General features: G+C 40.3%; 1 protein-coding gene across 2 annotated transcripts in view; it reads right to left on the reverse strand.

The window, feature by feature from the left end:
• LOC102694825 (collagen alpha-2(IX) chain) overlaps nt 1-17,224 on the reverse strand; it is a 38,567-nt gene extending 21,343 nt beyond the window's left edge. The window contains exons 1-9 of one of the 2 annotated variants that reach the window (XM_015357122.2): nt 16,950-17,224; nt 13,101-13,209; nt 8,908-8,976; nt 6,716-6,967; nt 3,030-3,153; nt 2,114-2,507; nt 1,044-1,121; nt 929-940; nt 734-820 (exon numbers count right to left, since the gene is read on the reverse strand). In XM_015357122.2, the coding sequence (XP_015212608.2) occupies nt 734-820; nt 929-940; nt 1,044-1,121; nt 2,114-2,507; nt 3,030-3,153; nt 6,716-6,967; nt 8,908-8,976; nt 13,101-13,209; nt 16,950-16,970 (1,146 nt within the window). In that variant the 5' untranslated portion in view covers nt 16,971-17,224. The remainder of the gene's footprint in view (nt 1-733; nt 821-928; nt 941-1,043; nt 1,122-2,113; nt 2,508-3,029; nt 3,154-6,715; nt 6,968-8,907; nt 8,977-13,100; nt 13,210-16,949) is intronic. The other variant, XM_069194974.1, reaches the window with a different exon arrangement.
• Between the last annotated feature and the right edge of the window lie 439 nt (nt 17,225-17,663).

Below are 17,663 nucleotides of genomic sequence, written 5' to 3' on the forward strand. Positions count from 1 at the left end.
ACCGACAAGATCAACATAGCTGTTTTCTTCACAATGCACTGTGAGTTATGAAGCAGTGGAAACAAGTAGAAACTACAGTGCAATTAAAAACTGTAAACAGGTCCTTGGATCAATTAGTTACAGTTACAAATGGGCCTCATGGTCCAAATGGCCTCCTCTTGTTTGTAACCATTCTTACAGTATGTGTTAAAAAATCCTCTGCTTTCCATACCATGTATGAAACGCATATATATCAAAGACGTACAGATTGTTCCTTCACAATTCAAACCCAGGAAGTGAGGGAACTCTGTACAGCATTTCTGTTTTGTTTACTATTTCAGACTGTAATAATTTCAACGGGAGTTTCTTTAATAACCTCATATGAATTTCCACCCACTCGTCACAAACAAGTCACACTGTCAATGCTGTGGAAACTATAACAGCCAGTTTGGCTTGGCTTATCATGAGCTCAACTTCTATTGTTGTCAGCAGAAAACAATGAAAAGAATCAGACATGATGACTTTCAAAGTTTGACTGATTTATTTCATTTGATCAAACTGGAAATACTTCTAATTCCCCTGCACATTAGAAATTTCACAGCTATTCTCCAGAATGAGGAGCAGACTGCAACAGAAACTCTTGAAAACCATCCTCTCACGTGCTAACGTGTTCGGAAACAGCTGTGGAAATGAATCCTTCTGCATATTTTGTTTTTCCAAAATACATATTTATTACAATGAAAAAAAAACTTACTTTTGGTCCAGCAAAGCCAGCAAAACCAGGCTCCCCAGGCTTACAGTCACAGTCTGTGGGGCCAGTCTCGGCTCCCAGTATGGCACACTGGTTTGTGAGAAATAAGAAGTAGGAAGGTCTGTTACCTTAAAAGAGTGGGAAGTGTATTAAATGCTAGGGGGTCAACAGAGTCAGTAAAATAGAGAAGAGACTCACCCTTTCATCTGCCTGCAGAAACAAACAACAGAGACAAGGAAGATGAGGTTAGTTAGTGAGACAGGAAGGGGGGCCAGACCTCAGCCAGAAACAAGGCGATCAGAAAACTGCTCACCGTGCCAGGGATGTCACAGCAGGGTATGTCCCCAGCCCTGTTGGCATCCCTGTAGATCTGCAGTTGCTGGAAATCTACCTGGAATGGAAGTGACGAAATTTTAACTTGTAACCCAAGACTCACGCACTCCCCCCCTGGAGACCACCAACAACTCTTTCTGGTCTTTGATCCAGCTGGAGTTTTTCAAAATGTCTCATCCTCCTCCATTATTTTCTTAGACATCTTAGAGCTTCAGCTTCAATAAAATGCCAGAAGACATAGATACAGTACATGTACATGTCTTTTTAGTTAAATACTTACACAAGAAAATCACTGAGAATTCAGACTGAACAAGATCCAGAAACCACCTTAGATCAACAACAACTCTCACTATTCATCCTCATTTTTTTGAGCTAATTGTTCATCACACTTGTGTATAAAACCATCAGTCCATTCCACTCAACCCAAATCTAATCCCTAACTCTCAGACACAGAATAATGATGATGATGATGATGATGATGCAGTCTCCAAAAGGGATACCTTCCTGTGGACCTGGGAAACACCAGGGTTAGGCCTATTTGGTTTGGTTAGGATATTTGTTCCTGCTCATTCGCCAACCTTCTGCCCTTTATGTTGTAAATACAAAAAAATAAAATAAACTGACAAATAAGACCAGTTAAATGTCTAATAAAAGAGATTACAAAGGGAATTTCATTCTCTTGCATATAGTAATAAGAAAATGAAACCTTACATCTCAGCACCTCTTCTATTACTGCTTTTATAAGGTTAAAAACACATCAATAAGCTCAAGGACAAATAAACACAAAAAATTGCAAGCCATTGTGAATCTCTCGTTAGGTGTATTTAAAAGGCCTCTTCATTTTACGATAAAACTATTTACACCTTAAATGTTACTTCAGGCAGAAGTATTCCTTCAATTTTTTAATTTTCAAATGTGTTCAAATGTGCTTTTTACCTGTTTTTTTTTGTCGTGTGTTGTGTGGTACCATGAGCCAATTTGGTTAAATCCGAGTCATTTCAGTAACAGGGAAGTGTTGAACTGCTCTTGAAGGGGAATACTGGGACTTACTGGTAGGGTGGCGGAGTCCCTGCTCCTGGTGCCAATGGAGGTCAGTCCGTCTGTTCGGATGGAGCCATAGCGACTGAAAGGGGTGCTGCCCACCTGCTGGCAGTCAAGGTACAATGTCAGCTGGTCCCTCTGGGCGCTGAGGGCCAGCTTGTGCCAACTGCCATCAAAGAGCTGGCCCACGTTCTCAAACGTGGCGACCTTCTCCTCGCCGGCCGCCGCAGCGCTGTAGACGTCGACAGCGTCGATCTCTCCGTAGAGCCGGATGTGGAACTGGTTGCCCCCCTGTCTGTCCTTCACCTGCAGCAGGTTCCACACCTCCTGGGGGGTCTCCTCCCGCATGCGGAACGTGGAGACCACCGAGAACTCCTCAGGGAAGCCCTGAGGCTGCACCAGCCTGCGTGATACACACACACACGCATAGACGCCCTCAGCAAGACGCACATCCTGTAGCATCATCCAGAGACGAGGGCTGGAAAAAGTGTCCCGGACCCTGCTGCTGCAGAGTCACCGACTCCAGTACCTCCGGTTCATGTCTCAACTCCAGAGATGGCCCACACACCAGTCAAATAACTTGCTGAGGTTAGACACAGTTAGTCAGGGGCACATTAATATAGAAGAAAACATTTTTAAGAGAATATATTACTTGTGAGAACTCTCCTCATAAAGTGATCCGAGACACTGGATCATATATTTTTTCTCAGTCGTGAGAATGTGGGCATTTTGTTCACTCAGGTTACGTGTCAAAAGCTTACAGTGGCATTCTGAAAAAAAACTGACAAACTCGAGCTGTTTTTTCTGCTGCCCTGCTCAGAGCTTGCCAGAGTTTCAAAGCCGAATTTTCGACTTCCAAGGCATTTGCTCAATTCTGCCTCGGAACGCCAACTCAGAACGAGCCCTGCCATGAAGAGAGCCTCACCTCGTCTCGCGCCTGGCCTGCGCTCGAGGGCTCAGGCGGTAGGCAGTCCGGTCTGGCTGCGTTCCTGGGACCACGTTCACCCCTACAGCACTGGAGACTCTCAGCTCCGTCAATATGTCCGTTCCTGAAAGAAGCCACAGTGTCAAAGCAGTGCTGGAGAGACTCAGGGCTCCTGCATGTGGTCCTCTGAGTCTTCCTGGGCTGTTTTGTGGTTCACACACGAGAGAGTGATGGATCATATACAGCCCATATTCGATCATAAAATATAATTATATATTTATTTTCAACAGAACCTTATGTTACTTAGGAATATTACTACACTAATTATGTATTTTTTCAACGTATTATCAAATATATACAGTACATGGTGAAAATGAACATTTATTCACATTGACGGCTTGACTTTTCTGAGCTATATTTAAAACACTGTAACTTGCAGTTTGATTAAAATGTATATGAACTTCAATTTGTCTCAAGCCATGCAATGCATTAAAACTACACACCACTTAAAATGATACTGGAACTTAGAAAAAACTATAAATTAAGACAAAGAAGTCCACATCATCTTATTCTTAATTTGTGTTTCCCATTATCTCACTGTTTCACTACAATGTTCTGTGCACCAGTTTTTAGTCACCAGTTTTTGATTGAGTTATAGTCTTGGTCAAGTTGACTAAAGTGTCTATTAGTCATGGTCATTTTCTAGTCTCCAACATTTCATTTAAAGGAACAAGTAAAGGTTTATTCCATGCTGAAAAGAAAAGAAAAGAAAAGAAAAACAATGTTTCAGCTGTGGTGCCTTCTTTCGGTGTGACTCCTTCGGCTTCTTCTTCACATCTGAAAAAGGCTCTACAGCCTGTTTCTGTTGTTTCTTTTCTTCTCTTTTCAGCATGGAATAAACCTTTACTTGTTCCTTTAAAAACTACACATGCTGACGCAGCTACCTACTTGAACTATATTTAATTTAGTCTAGTCAACTAAGTTTGGACTATAATTAGTCTTATTTGTAGTTGACCAAAACAGTTTTAGGCACATTTTAGTCAAGCAGTTTAATTTATTTGTATAGTCAAATGTATACACGTGTAATAAACTGCATTTCTAAGAAAATATTAAACACATCCGATAAGATTAGACTGTGCAACAAAGACAGAAAGTGTGTTGATCCCCCAAAATTAAAATATAAAATAAAAAATATATATGTGCAAGATTAATATACAACCTTATCCAGACATTGTGAATTTTTCCTAAAAAGAAAATCTATTTTGGCACTGTTAATAGTAATTCTGTACTTTTATATAAAGCTTTTAGTGAACATTTTTTTTCCCCAAAGTGTCTTTTTTCAAAAAAGTTCAGAGCAATATTATTATAAATTTGGTTAGAGGTTCCTGACAATACTGAATCTGTAATAACTACAGGGGAACTACTGAATGAGTTTATTAAAAATATTTAAATCAGACAGGACAAGTAACATACAGTAACTCAGTGATATTATTAATAACTAGCCCTTTTGATGCCGTATGTATTTCTTCTGAAGAAATACATACATAAGAGTTAAATGCCTGCACTTGCTGTAATGTGATATTGACGCTGTTATGTTTTCTAGCTTAGTTTAAGACCCAGTCACATACTGTAAACAAACGTAACTAAAGAACATTCTTTCTAATGGCTATGACATGCTGTGAAATGTACAGCACACAAAATAATTTTACACACTCACTTCTACATTTTGAAAATAAAATAAGAACACAAATCAAATTTCTGACAGATCGAAGCTTACGAAGCTAATATTTTAAAACAGTACCGTACGTCTTACACATTAATCTCTAGCCAAGACAAAAGCATCCTAAAGTAAACAAAGTAACAAAGTAAAACGCAAACTGTAAAACAGTTTATTCTTGTTTAGTTTTCTAGTTAATTTGTTGTCTAGCTACAGATCTTTCTTCCAACTGAAAGCATGGAGAACCATAAGCATTTCTTGCGTCTCTGCAGCTTTTTTTCATGTAAAAAATTGAGGTGCTCTAGTTTAAATATTTAATCTTATTAATCTTTCATCTTTCATCGACTAAATTAAGACAGACTCTGTTTTTCCGAACTTTGCTATACTCAGCAGTATATCCCAGTTAGTCTAGCACGAGTGTCCTCTATTTTCTTCATTGCCTGTGTCCTTTAAGAACCCCTTGACCTTCAGTAAATGTCATGATTGTGCTGCTTTTCAGCGAAGAAAATTTGACAATATTTCTACTTAAACATGAGTAATTTACTTTCACAGAACTTAGCCTGACCATGAAAATTTTTCAGTCTTTCCTTCATATGCCACAAACAGACTCCAGGAATCTCCCTTTGACTGGGGCCACTGAAAGTGTCAAAACAATCTGTTAAACTAAAACATGCATGTTTTCAAGCAGAAAAGGCCGAACTTCCTCTATGAAACTCTTTTAGAAACAATGGTGTATTGTGCTAAATTCAGCTATTTTTATTATTTTTTAAATAGTTTATATTAGTATTAATATATTATTAACAATATATTTTCTAACCCTATGTTAATACATCTAGTATAACAATGCTATAATGTTAAGAAATGTAAAACTCAAAGGGAAATGCGTCTGGTACAATAACAGAAAACTTCTAGACAATGAAAGTAAACCACGGAAAATTCAATAAGAAAAGGGTTGTGGGAGTGTGGAACAAGCTACTCAGCAACGTTGATGAAGCTGACACCTTGACTTCTTTCAAGAACAGCTGGAGGAAATCCTCAGATCAATTAGGTACTCCTAAATGTGTTCAGTATGCTAAATGGTGTCTCTTCTACATTTACAGTAAATGATGCTCAGCCTCATTTATGGGCAACATAAAATTCTCAGCCTACACCAGAACACAATGTAACAAGACATTTGAATTAAAGCAAAGAAACACACTAAACAAAACATGATTCAGTTCTGTCACAATTTGCACAAAATGCCCTGCGCAAATGGCAAAATGAAACAACACGTGTGGTTGTTCCTTCTCATCAGGACAAAATGGACAAAACGCTTGCTTACTCTTTTAAAACACAGAGAAAAGAGCAAATTCATCTCCAGTGACAAAAAACAAATAGGCAAAAATACGACAGAGTGTGAGGAGAGCGGCACATCTGAGAGGGAAAAACAGCTATAGCAGTTCTGCTGGTCGATAAGGTTGCTTGCTTGTTCATTTTAATAACTTTATTCCAAAAACCATAAACCAGGGGTGAGCACAGCAGGGAATCACGTTTAATTCCCCAGTGGGCATCCTGGCAGTAAATAACTGAGCGGTTTGTCAACAGGGAAATTTGGGTCTATTTTGTAATTTCCCATTTCTGTTTTTTAAACTAGAACTAATAACAGCATATACACAAGGATTGGTTTGAGAATGATACTTAAATATTTACAGCTTGTGAAAGAAAGTCTAAATACCAGACGTACCATATTTACACAAATGCACACAGATGCTACAATAAACTGAGGCTAACTGGAAGAGGGCTAAACAGATCAGGAAAGGCTAAGCAGAAACATCAGCTAAACAGACCAACTTTGACTTATCAAAGTATTGACACAAAGGGACGGCTGCACCAAAAAGACGGATTTACTGGCATATTAACTAAACAGGAAAACCGAAAACAAAGGACAGAGACCCAAACAGAAAGACTGTGCAGACAGGTGGACAGGTACCTTCATCATCGTAGACATCAGGGGCTGGGAATGCTTCCTCGAATGGTGAGGGTGTGGTAGTGGGATACTCGTAGGGCACTCTGGTGGTCATGGTGGTGACTTCTTTAGCGTAGTGGTAGGACTCAGTGGTGGTGGCATAGGGGTACTCTTCCTCTGTGATCATGGTCACCCCGGGGGTGGGCTGGGGAGGGGGGTAGTATCCCGAGGCTGTGTGCTCCTCATACCCTGGCGTTGGCTCCTCGGGGTACTCGTCTGAGGAAGTTTCAGATAAGGTTAGGTCTGGCGCTTCTTCAGCCTGTACAGGGTGTGCTGTGTTTATTCACTTTAGGTACCCACAGAAAGAGGACTTCGGATATTCCAGTCCTAGCCACACTGAAATGAGCAGCTCGAGACTAACACACCTGCTTGACCAAACAAGAGGAAACCCCCTCTGACGATAGTGTTAGGCCTCTCTGAGCAGCAAGAGTGGTGTGGAGTCCACAGGGCATGGAATATCCGCAGGCCACTTTTATCCCATTTGTTTCTTTCGGTAAAGGCTGCAATGAGGGTATGGTGTGTGGGATGGAACTGAGCATTCTTCAGGTTGATCTGCCATACAATAGGACCGAGATAAAAGGATTGCGCTGGCCAGGGAAGGTAAAGGAAGTCTCTGTCTCCTGCTCACCACACAGTGCCTTGCTGCCATTGAGAGACTCCATTCATCTGACTGCACGTTCCTAATATTTGTGATAGTGAGTGTACAATTGTGACAAAATGTGAAGCACAAAACAAAAATATAGGAATTAACATGAATTTAAATCTTGTAGCCTGAAATTGTGCATCTTGTAGAAGTCAGTATTTTTATCATGTATGGGAGAACATTGTTGGAAAATTGAATATTTGCACAATTTTGCTGGTGCTGTTTAGAATATGGCAGCACCCTACTCTTCTATGTTCATCATAACTTGAATGAACGTACAAAATCTGCACATTTCATCGCTTCTCTGGTTCTTTGCTTTAGTGAACAACAATAACTATAGCAATAAACTAAATTCTTCCTCTAGAAATGTAGGATTGCAATTTTAAGCTTTATCGGTTTTCCCCAAAATATTGCTCATCAATCAATATAATAGTGGGTTGAAGACAAAGCATCGTCTGCTGAATTCCTGAAATGTACACACTAATCATACACAGCCTCCAGACATCAGCTTGAATGTTATCACTCCACTGTAGTTCTGCAGTTTGCCAGACTACCCTGTACCCCTGAATGTATAGGGGATGTTTAACACAGAGTTCAGAAAAAGACAGCTGGTATCTGTAGTTTTGAACACTTACTGTACTCACATTCACACTCACACTCACATTTGAACACTCACTAACTGTACTCACATGTACTCACATTCACCCACAATATCTGATTGCGACCTTTTTTTTAATTATGTGCTAGGAATAATATGTTGAAAACGAATTTCTCTAGATATTCTAAATTACTGCATACCAATTGGATTTGAAAAGAGAACACGTGATCCTAAATGTTATAGTTGTATCAACACTTCTTAATTTATTATTTATTTTTAAATAAAGTCTCAGACTGTTACTTGAGGTTCTTCCCTTTTGAACCATTAGAAATTCAGCAACATTGAACTACATAAGGTGGTTTTCAATTTAGTGGATTTGAAAATGAATTCCCATTGTACACCTGATGCTTGTAGACTGTTTGATTAGTTACCCATAATATTGTACTGTATTAACAGGAAAGATTACAATGTCTCCCACAATGATCAGTAATACCGAAACACCTGACCCTACAGGCATAATTTTGCTTTCGAATTTTGCATTCTTTCACAAGGTTTTTTTGCTTTCAGTGCATGGTGCTTATTTTTGAAGGGGTAGAAAGCAAAATGCAGTTACCTTCATAATCAATACAACCACAGTAAATAAATTAAATAAATGGGAAAAGCTGGATGCTAACATTGTTCATAAACACGGGAGGATCCACTGGCAAAAGGTAATTAATGAATTAATATCTTTATTACATCTGCAAAATCACAACTTTGCCCTTGCTGTAGGTTTTTGGAACTCTGCCTTTGGAACATTATTACTGGATGTTATGGTTACACACCATAACATTTTTACATTTCTCTGAATTTTACAGGGAGAATTACCAAGACGACTCTATGAAGTCACACTGAAGAGGTACTGTAATAGTGTACCTGGACGGTGGTATCCAGAGTGTTCTTCATAGGAGTCAACCACTGAGCCTTCATAGACATGTTCATCTCCTTCAAAAACACAAAGCAAGACAGGGTTCTTACAGTCATTTCATCTGTCTTTCTTATCGAACTCCACAGAGATGGAAAGGAACCCTTCAGGTTTTGTACAACCAGTACAGCACAGCATTCGGCACAGAACACACTCACGTGATTATCTGTTTAACCTGTGAACTACTGACAGGCATCCTTCAGAATTAAATTTTTTATTGTATGTTTCATGCTAGTAGCACCCCTGAAAATATGTGAAAACATATTTTTAAAGAAAAATGATTCTATTGTTCTTTAAATAATAGAATAAGTATTTAAAATTAATCCGTCCGTGAAGAAAAGACTTTCTCTGTCAATGAGAGAAACTTGGGCTCTCTCCAGAGTGTTAACACCTGTCAGCTGCTCTCTTCTCACAAACAGAGGTGAGTTACAGGAAGGAGGGGTTGTGAAAGAAAGGAAAGCAGGGTGCCAGTGATACTGTAGCTAAAGCTTGTGACTATTTCAGCTGCTATAAGGAAAGTCAAGCAGTCTTAGCAAAAAAGACTGAGATAACAAAAGAATTCCAACATAATCTTCTTAAAGATGTATCCCACACACATCATGACTGTACTGTATAGATAATGTAGTTTTTCCAAAAATAACTTACTTAAAAAAGAGTGGATGTTATTTTTAACCTAGACTTAAACCCTAATCCTAGACAAGTCTTCAGAAAGATCTTTTGCAACACTGACACAGTGTTAGATAAGGATAAGGATAGATGTATTAGTGGGTAGGTAAAACATATCTTTCATAGGTTTGTTCTGGAGTTTCAAGTACTGTAATTCCCAGCAGCACAATGTTGTACTGCAGTGAAATGTGTTTCCAACATGTTCCATTTAACCATTCATATATTTTTTTATCTCAGCAACTGTTTGTTCCAATCTCAAAATAAAGAGAACATTACAGAATTAAACTTCCTAAACTTCAGCATTTCCATGAAATAAAACAACTCTGCAAAGTCGGCAGAAAATTAATTTCTCCCCTCTTGACAGGATTTGAAAAAAGGAAGTTGACATATGCCACTCTCCCGCGCTATTTCAGTATTTCCTGACTCATTTCTGTAGGGACCCTAGCTTCTTTATTGACTATTCTTGCTTTCTGACAGGCACAGAAGGCTCAAGGCTGGAGTGAGGCTGTGGGGAACTTTATCAGTTCCACAGCACGTTCACAGTGTGCTTCAGGGTGCTGTTATAAACTTATTATCCTCCCACTCTACATCTGAGTAGTAGATTTTGAGGAAGCCATCTTCTTCTGGAATACTTAATACATGGGGCAAATTAATTATTTAGGCAGAGCCATGTTAAACACACACAAGCTCTGTTGTATAAGAATAACAAGCCCAAAAGAAAGAAGGACATTCCTGAGTCTGGAAGGTCAAGTACTATTCAGAATGTGGTGCAAATGCCTATTCCGAAGGGTGGTGGGGGCAGATGTGGGGATTCTGTAGTGAAAGCTGGCCAGCTGCATTGAAGTTGAGGGAAATTTTGTCTGCTATAATAATTCATTGCTTGCATCTATAAATGTCTTTTCATCTCAAGGATCCCAGAGCGCTTCACCTTCAGGAGGGGACCCACATCCTCCACCAGGGAAGTGCAGCCCCACCTGGGTGACACACAGGCCAGCCATTATGCACCCGCCACCTCTCTACATAGCAGATCAGAGGGAGAAATGAGAAAATACTCAATTGAGTTAAAGGAAATATCATGAAGACTGGCGAGCAGCACAGTGGCACAGTTGCTAGCATTGCCACTTTGCAGTGCTGGTGCCCTGGGTTCAATTCTGGACCCAATTCTGGGGACCTATCTATGTGGAGTTTGTATGTTCTCCCTGTGTTTGTTTAGTTTTCTGTAGGAGTGAGAGTTTCCTCCTACAGTCCTAAGACATTCTGGTAGGTTAATTGATTTCTGGGGAAACTGGCGCTGGTGTGAGAGTGTGTGCCTGTTTTTGTCTGTGTCTGTGTGTGCTCTGCGATGGACTGTCACCCTGTCTGGGGTGTACCCTGCCTTGTGCTTGTTGCTAGACGAGATAGACGCCAGTTCCTCTGTGAGCCTGATTGAAGCGATGATTAGAAAATGGGTGGATGGGATGGTGAAGACTGTATATGTCCAAGTGGGAATTTACCCAAGACACCTTATTGCTCTGTCTCACCATACTGGCTCACTGGAATTTGGAAATACTGGTTCAGAGGAAAGAGCACACCTACTTCTCCACCAAAATCATTTAAGAAGCAAACTGCTTTTCCTTAGAGGTCTCTCATCCCACAACTGACTTTGCTGTGCCTCTGTGAAGTCAACATGTTGCACCACTTTGGGGACCATGGTGATTGAAAGATATCACCTCAATAACATCACCCATTCTGAAATTCTAATACCACATTTTTCAATATCAGCAATCTTCTTAAGTGCTTTTAGAAAAGGATGCCATAGGAAACCAAGTCTTTTGCTTATTTTTTTCTATGGTGTTCATTTAAAAAGTGAAAAAGAATGCCGTTCTATCAGTGTGATGCCAAGTAAATTGTATTACATCAGTCCTGCATTGAAAACTAGGAACAGTGATATAGAATATTGCCAAAGGGTTCTGCATTACCTACACCTTTAGTATTCTTAGCCCTTACATGAGCAGAACAACAGAGATATGTAATGCTGGTTAGGAATTTAGAACCACTGGGCACTGAAGAAGGTACTTACTGTAGGGTGTGGATTATGTTGCTAGAGGCATTGTCTCTAACAATATGTCTCGTTTCTCCTGCATACAGACATGGGTGTTTGTGGTTAGCTACCTCTTCATTAATGTGACATATTGTAACTCTTTTATTCAAATTAACTCGTGGTGCTTTTTGTAAATCTGAAAAATTAGCATATGGCATCAACTAAATTAAAAGGGGGCATTTGGAAATCCTGTGGCTTCCTGTACTATTCATTTGATTGCTCATCTCTAGCTCCTGTTCGCTCTGCTAGAGGAAGGAGCAGGTTTCAGACACACCCAGCACATCACTGAAGGCAGACACAGCGCAGGTCCTTCTGCTTCTCCCCTGCATTTCTCACAACTCAACAAGCTTTTAAATCAACAAATTAGAACCTCAACTGCTCTGGCTTTCAAGTCGTGGTCCCAGGTGCTCTGTTGCAGCGCTGGGATGCGCTGGAGAGCTCTTTCTGTGGCACGCTGTCACTGCTCTGGTTATCGGGAAGTGCACACAGAAGGCACTCCCATTTCCTCAGCGCTTGCAGGCAAATGTTTCTGCAGGCACGAGCGATGTCGGACACACGCTGGTCTCTTCATGGCACCTGAGACCGTGCGGCACTTGAGATGCATAATTAAACATTTGACAGGATGTGAACGTCGAGAAGCAAAAATTACAGAGACAATAGTAGTAACGTGGGGGCGGTGTCATTTGACAAAACTCTGCTGCTTTGCAGAACTGCTAACATTTCATCTTAGACTTGAGCTGTAATGAAGGAATTCGAGTTTGGGATTGAAGAAGAAGCAAAAAAGGAAGTCAAATGACAATAACAGCTTTAACTGTGTGCAGTGCATCATGATGTCACAGCATCTCAAAGAACACCCTAAAATGGATTAAACTATTAAAAAGCTAATAAATTACCCTCTGCCTTCTGTATCTGTGTAAGACATACAGTAGGGGGAAGATTGTTGGTAATATTAGTGAGAGACAGTACTGGTGTTTACTATGTACAGCCCAGTTCTTTGTTTTGGGGTTAATCACTAAACACATGGAAAACAGTTTTATGGAATGTGAGTGAATCATCCTATTTTTAAAAGATAAAGACAAGTTAGATTCTACAACTGCAGCTGTTTCTGGCTGAACCACTAAACAGCCTTCTTTTGTCAGTTATAAGGTGAGTTGCACAACACCATTATTGGCAGGTGAACATCAGCAAACAATTCCAGCAATTACTGTAATCTATTAAGGAGTACAAGGAATACTTCAATAAATGAGGTAGTACTGGCATTAATTGCTAAGTGTAAGAGCTGTTTCAATACAAACAATGCAAAGGATAGGAGATTCTGCACATGCAGCTGTACACAGTGTTACAGTGCAATTATGTCACAGTCTGTGTAAGTGGATAAGGGAGCAAAGTGTCACTGACCTGAGTGGTACCCAGAGTAGTCTTGGCCATGCACTGGGAGGGTGCAGAAAGCAGTGAGACTGCAGATAGTCAGCCACAGCCAAACCCCTGCTCTCGCTGTGCAAGAAACCTAGGGGAGAAAAAAGGGTTCACTGACATGCGTCTGCACTGAGTCGCAGATCCAATATATTCAATGTTCTTTGATGATTTTCATCATCTTTGTTATGTGTCAAAGCCTGTTCTCTATACTCACCACCCTGTGATATTTTAAGCTCCCACAGTAACCAGTCGTTTTGAATGTGCTTTTCCCTAAGCAATGACTTGATTAGATGCCTGCTGCCCCAGCACACCCAAATGCAATAGAGATCTGTGCATCTGGCTTTTCTGAAAATGGGTCAATTTTGCTACAGGAGGTACAGTAACAGTTGTCAAGGTGGGGCTTTCACTTACAAAAATATTACAAAACTTCTGGGAGAGGACAAAACCCCCAAAATATCCTCCCAAGTCTTTCTGTATTCAAATCCAACACAATTTACTGTATTTAAACGTTAAACTCATTCTTCTGACTGAGGCTAACTGCCTGCCAGAGTAACTAACTGACAGACAGTTCAAAATCTAATAAAGGAACCAACAACCTCCTTCCTAGCATAAGACAAATCCAACTCAATCATTCTAATTCATAAACTGTATATAATCTTTGATCATATTCTGAGATATCCTGGTAAAATATCTAACTATACTGTATAATTTTAAAATACAGTAAGATCATTATAAAGGAAGAGTACATTCATTCAGAGCCCAATCTCAAACCTTTTAACATTTCAACTCTTTAAAAACTACATTGTGACACAGTAAATTGTTCTTCCACAAACATTTGATGACCCACAGTTAACTTTGGGAGGACCACAGGGGAAAAACACAGATCATACTCTTCAGAACAATTCTGCCCCACCCAGCCAGACAGCCAGTAAGTGAGAATCTGCACCAGTAGTGCTCAGAACTCTCTCACTCTGCCCAGTATAGTCTGCACCAGTAGGGTGAAGACTCTACTGGGCAGAGTGAGACAGTTCTGAAAACTACCGATGCAGACTAAACTGGGCAGAGTGAGACAGTAAACCTATTACATGTTCCAGAACCTTCCCACTCTGCCCAGTAAGAGTCTGCACCAGTAGTGTTCAGAACTGTCTCACTCTGCCCAGTAAGAGAGAGTCTGCAACAGTAGTTTTCAAAACCATGTGACACCCCCAAGCCAGAGAGTGTCTACACCAGTAGCGTTCAGGTCTGTAGTGAACCACAGGAATCCTTTTAACAGTCTTCTTATCTTCAATCACTGGCATTATAGACACATTTTCTGCTAAAAGGAATGAGAGTTACGATTGAAAAACCTGACTCATCACTGGTGTGTCTCTCCCCTCTGAATTCTGCACATATACTGTATGTACACACAGAAACAGCTGCTGAAGTGCTCTTTATCAATCTGCCTTCACCAGAACAGAGAAACAGGAGCACACTCACAGGTCCCTGTATACAAACCTTGTCATGAAGTCCTCGGTCTGCTTTTATCTAAACACAATTGGACAAAATTCACCTGAAGGTACAATATTAATTAGCCTTAGTGACAACTGAACTCAGAATTTCAGCTTTTAAATTATCATTTTAAAAGAAAAGAAGTCATTGATTCCATTATTCTCTTTCTTTCGTTGAGTTTGAACTAGGTTATTGTTCAAATGCAACCTGAGAAAATGAACTAAAAGCTGAATTGGCTTCAGAACATTGAGTACTAGTCTTCCCATTGCTATATTATGACCACGGTCGCCCCCTAGTGGCCATTTTTCGACTGATCAAGCCCTCAAAGCTGCACATCGCAGAACCCCGAGAAATTCTTTCTGCACAGATCTAATTAGGACGGCATACCGGATTCTCATTATTTCATCTGGAACACGCCAATGCTCTTATTTGCTTTTCAATTGAAAGCTCATTTGAGGGCAATTTACGGAAACCCTTAAAACGTCTGAAGTTTCTTTGGGTGCAAAAACAAAAATTACTTTATGTCCTTCACTTACAGTACAGCACCATTCAAACGTTTGACAACACCATGTACAGAGAGACTGGGAAGCAGAATAATACTGTTACGTAATAAATATTAAAAGATGAGAGAAACTTAATGAAATTAGCAAATACAGTTAAGAAAATGGGTCATTATTGTTCTGTACCTCTGCATCTCTGTCCATGGTGTCTCCAAACATTCATGATGCTTAAACAAAGTTCAAATGTAATTGTAGAAACATGCAGTGAATTGTATTTCAAACACTAAGTGTATGAGTCAAACCAGGCATGATTCTCCTCTGGATACAGCCCGGCTTGAGACAAGGACAGAGGTTTGACTGTTCCCACAAGTCCAACATTCCAGCCAGGCATGAGGCTGGAATACCGTCTTCTAACATAGTGGCTTTTGAGCTGAACCTTTGTCCAGCTTTCGAACAGAGATTTAGATTCATACAACAAAAAAATCATTTCAGACAGGATAGCAAATTTTCCTTTTCAAAAGTTTAATTTCACAAAATTGTGTCTTTTGTGACCAAAAAGCGGACTGAGTTCCCAGCAGAAAATTTGATTTCTTTCAACGGGTTAAGTTATAGTAAGCTAGTACATCTCATCATAAAGTGCTCTTTTTGGAAGCTGAAATAACTTCATACTTTTTTACTTTAGGGTAATACACAACCACTTGAATTACAAGCATAAAACGAATACAATAACAGAAATAGAAGCTGTGAAGTTGAACGATGGCGCTAACACCAGCAGAGGGCACAGAGCAGTACGCAGAGTGCTACGTGAATACCTAAAGTAGGGGTCATCTGTCTCTGTGCCAGTTTTGCTCCTGTAAAAGACCCTCAGGTTTCCAGGGAGTCAGAGGAGCAGCATTGAAAACCAGACTCATAGCCTCAGTGCTCCTATAAAGCTCTGTTTAATGGCAAACTCTTAAAACAAAAATGCCAATTGACAAAGCGAGACAAGTTCTCCGCATTCTTGATGAATTTTTAAATATCCACTTATATTAAACTCTAACAATTCAGAATTTCACAAAAGTTATTTCCTTTTAAATGTTCGTTGCCTTAAATGTAAAATGGCAGAGTCCTACATTGGCTATTTACTCTTTAGGTCAATTATCAAGATAACTTCAAATCATTGCCTAGCTGGGATACAGGGAGTATCATTCCAAGAACACAGTTCAGCTGATATGTAAGCTATAGTTCACGTTGGATGCAAGTTCTAACTCCACTTAGGTCTGTTTAGAGCTAAACAAACCAATACAAATATGAGCAACATTTTAAAAGTTAATCATTTCAGGTTGCCTATAGAAGTAGTCCACCCAGAACAGTGACAAGAACATTTTTAATGCATTCAAATTATGATTGAAGATTCATTTTCAACTAGCCTTTTGCCAAGTCTAGGGGTCACAAGACTCCACATGCAACCTGCACAAAGGGGGCAGTTCGCCTCTCAATGAATCCTGTATTGATAAAAGGTAGCTGATGCAGGGGGTTCAAATCTTGGTTGATTCTCAAGCAAATCATTGGGACAATAAAAGGTATCTGTGCATTGTACATCACACAATTCTCCTGAAAACAACAGCATAATCTATTTCAATAATTGTAAAGGACACTCCCGCGGACATTTTATAACCTACACCGAGTCACCTGGTAAAACATTTTTAAGTACTGCGAACATACTTTCCTTGCCCCTGCCAAACTGCAACCGTCATCAATGAGCAGATGTGTCAGGGCATCTCAGCGACACAGTTAAGACGCTCTGTGCTGAATCTTCTGAAGGAAGCTCCAGGAAGATCACAGAAGAGCAACTGACTCCTACCTTTGCGTTTCCAGCTGCCATGGCTTCAGGACAGTTTGATGGGTGCAGATATTGGCGAGTTGTAGAGGGCCCTTCTCGATTTCACTCACTCAGGTATCCTTTTTACATCATTCTTTTGTCCGGGGTGGTGTAGCCTCTCTGTTCACCAGGTTCCTATCTGCCTAGTGAGCTCTGCCTAGAGAAAGCAAGGCAGGGCTTTCTCTACACCTCTGCGTTTGCCATCCGTGTCAGGCTGATCTCAGGGGGCCAAGGGAGGCGATTTGCTCTCCCCAACCTGGTGAGAAATACCTGACCTTCTTAAGTGCAAACATCCCTCCTGAGCACTTTCCTCACCCAGACACTGAACTGATTGATGGAGGCTTCGCGACGTGGCATGGCCTGCCTCTCCAGGCCGGCGTCACCCAAACCCCGCGCCGTTTTAATGTGCCGGCTTTCGACATTGCAAGACCAAGAGAAGTGCAACCAGAAAGGACAATGGATCAGAGGATCTTTTCCTCTCACGCCAAGTTCTGTCTTCAGGAAAGAAAAAATGATGAAGTAGAATCAGAGCATTGAAGCCAGAAGACAAAATGCCGTCGAAGTTTCGTCGGCAATTGTTTTCATTTTTTGCTTATTGCCCAAAACCCAATGTCACCAAGTTTTGGAACAAAAAATAAATAAAATTAGACATGATAGCCGTAGCTAAGGGTTTCCAAAAGAAATCTGAAATTTCCA

The sequence above is a fragment of the Lepisosteus oculatus genome, chromosome 10 (assembly GCF_040954835.1).
Source record: "Lepisosteus oculatus isolate fLepOcu1 chromosome 10, fLepOcu1.hap2, whole genome shotgun sequence".
Classification (NCBI taxonomy): Eukaryota; Metazoa; Chordata; class Actinopteri; order Semionotiformes; family Lepisosteidae; genus Lepisosteus; species Lepisosteus oculatus.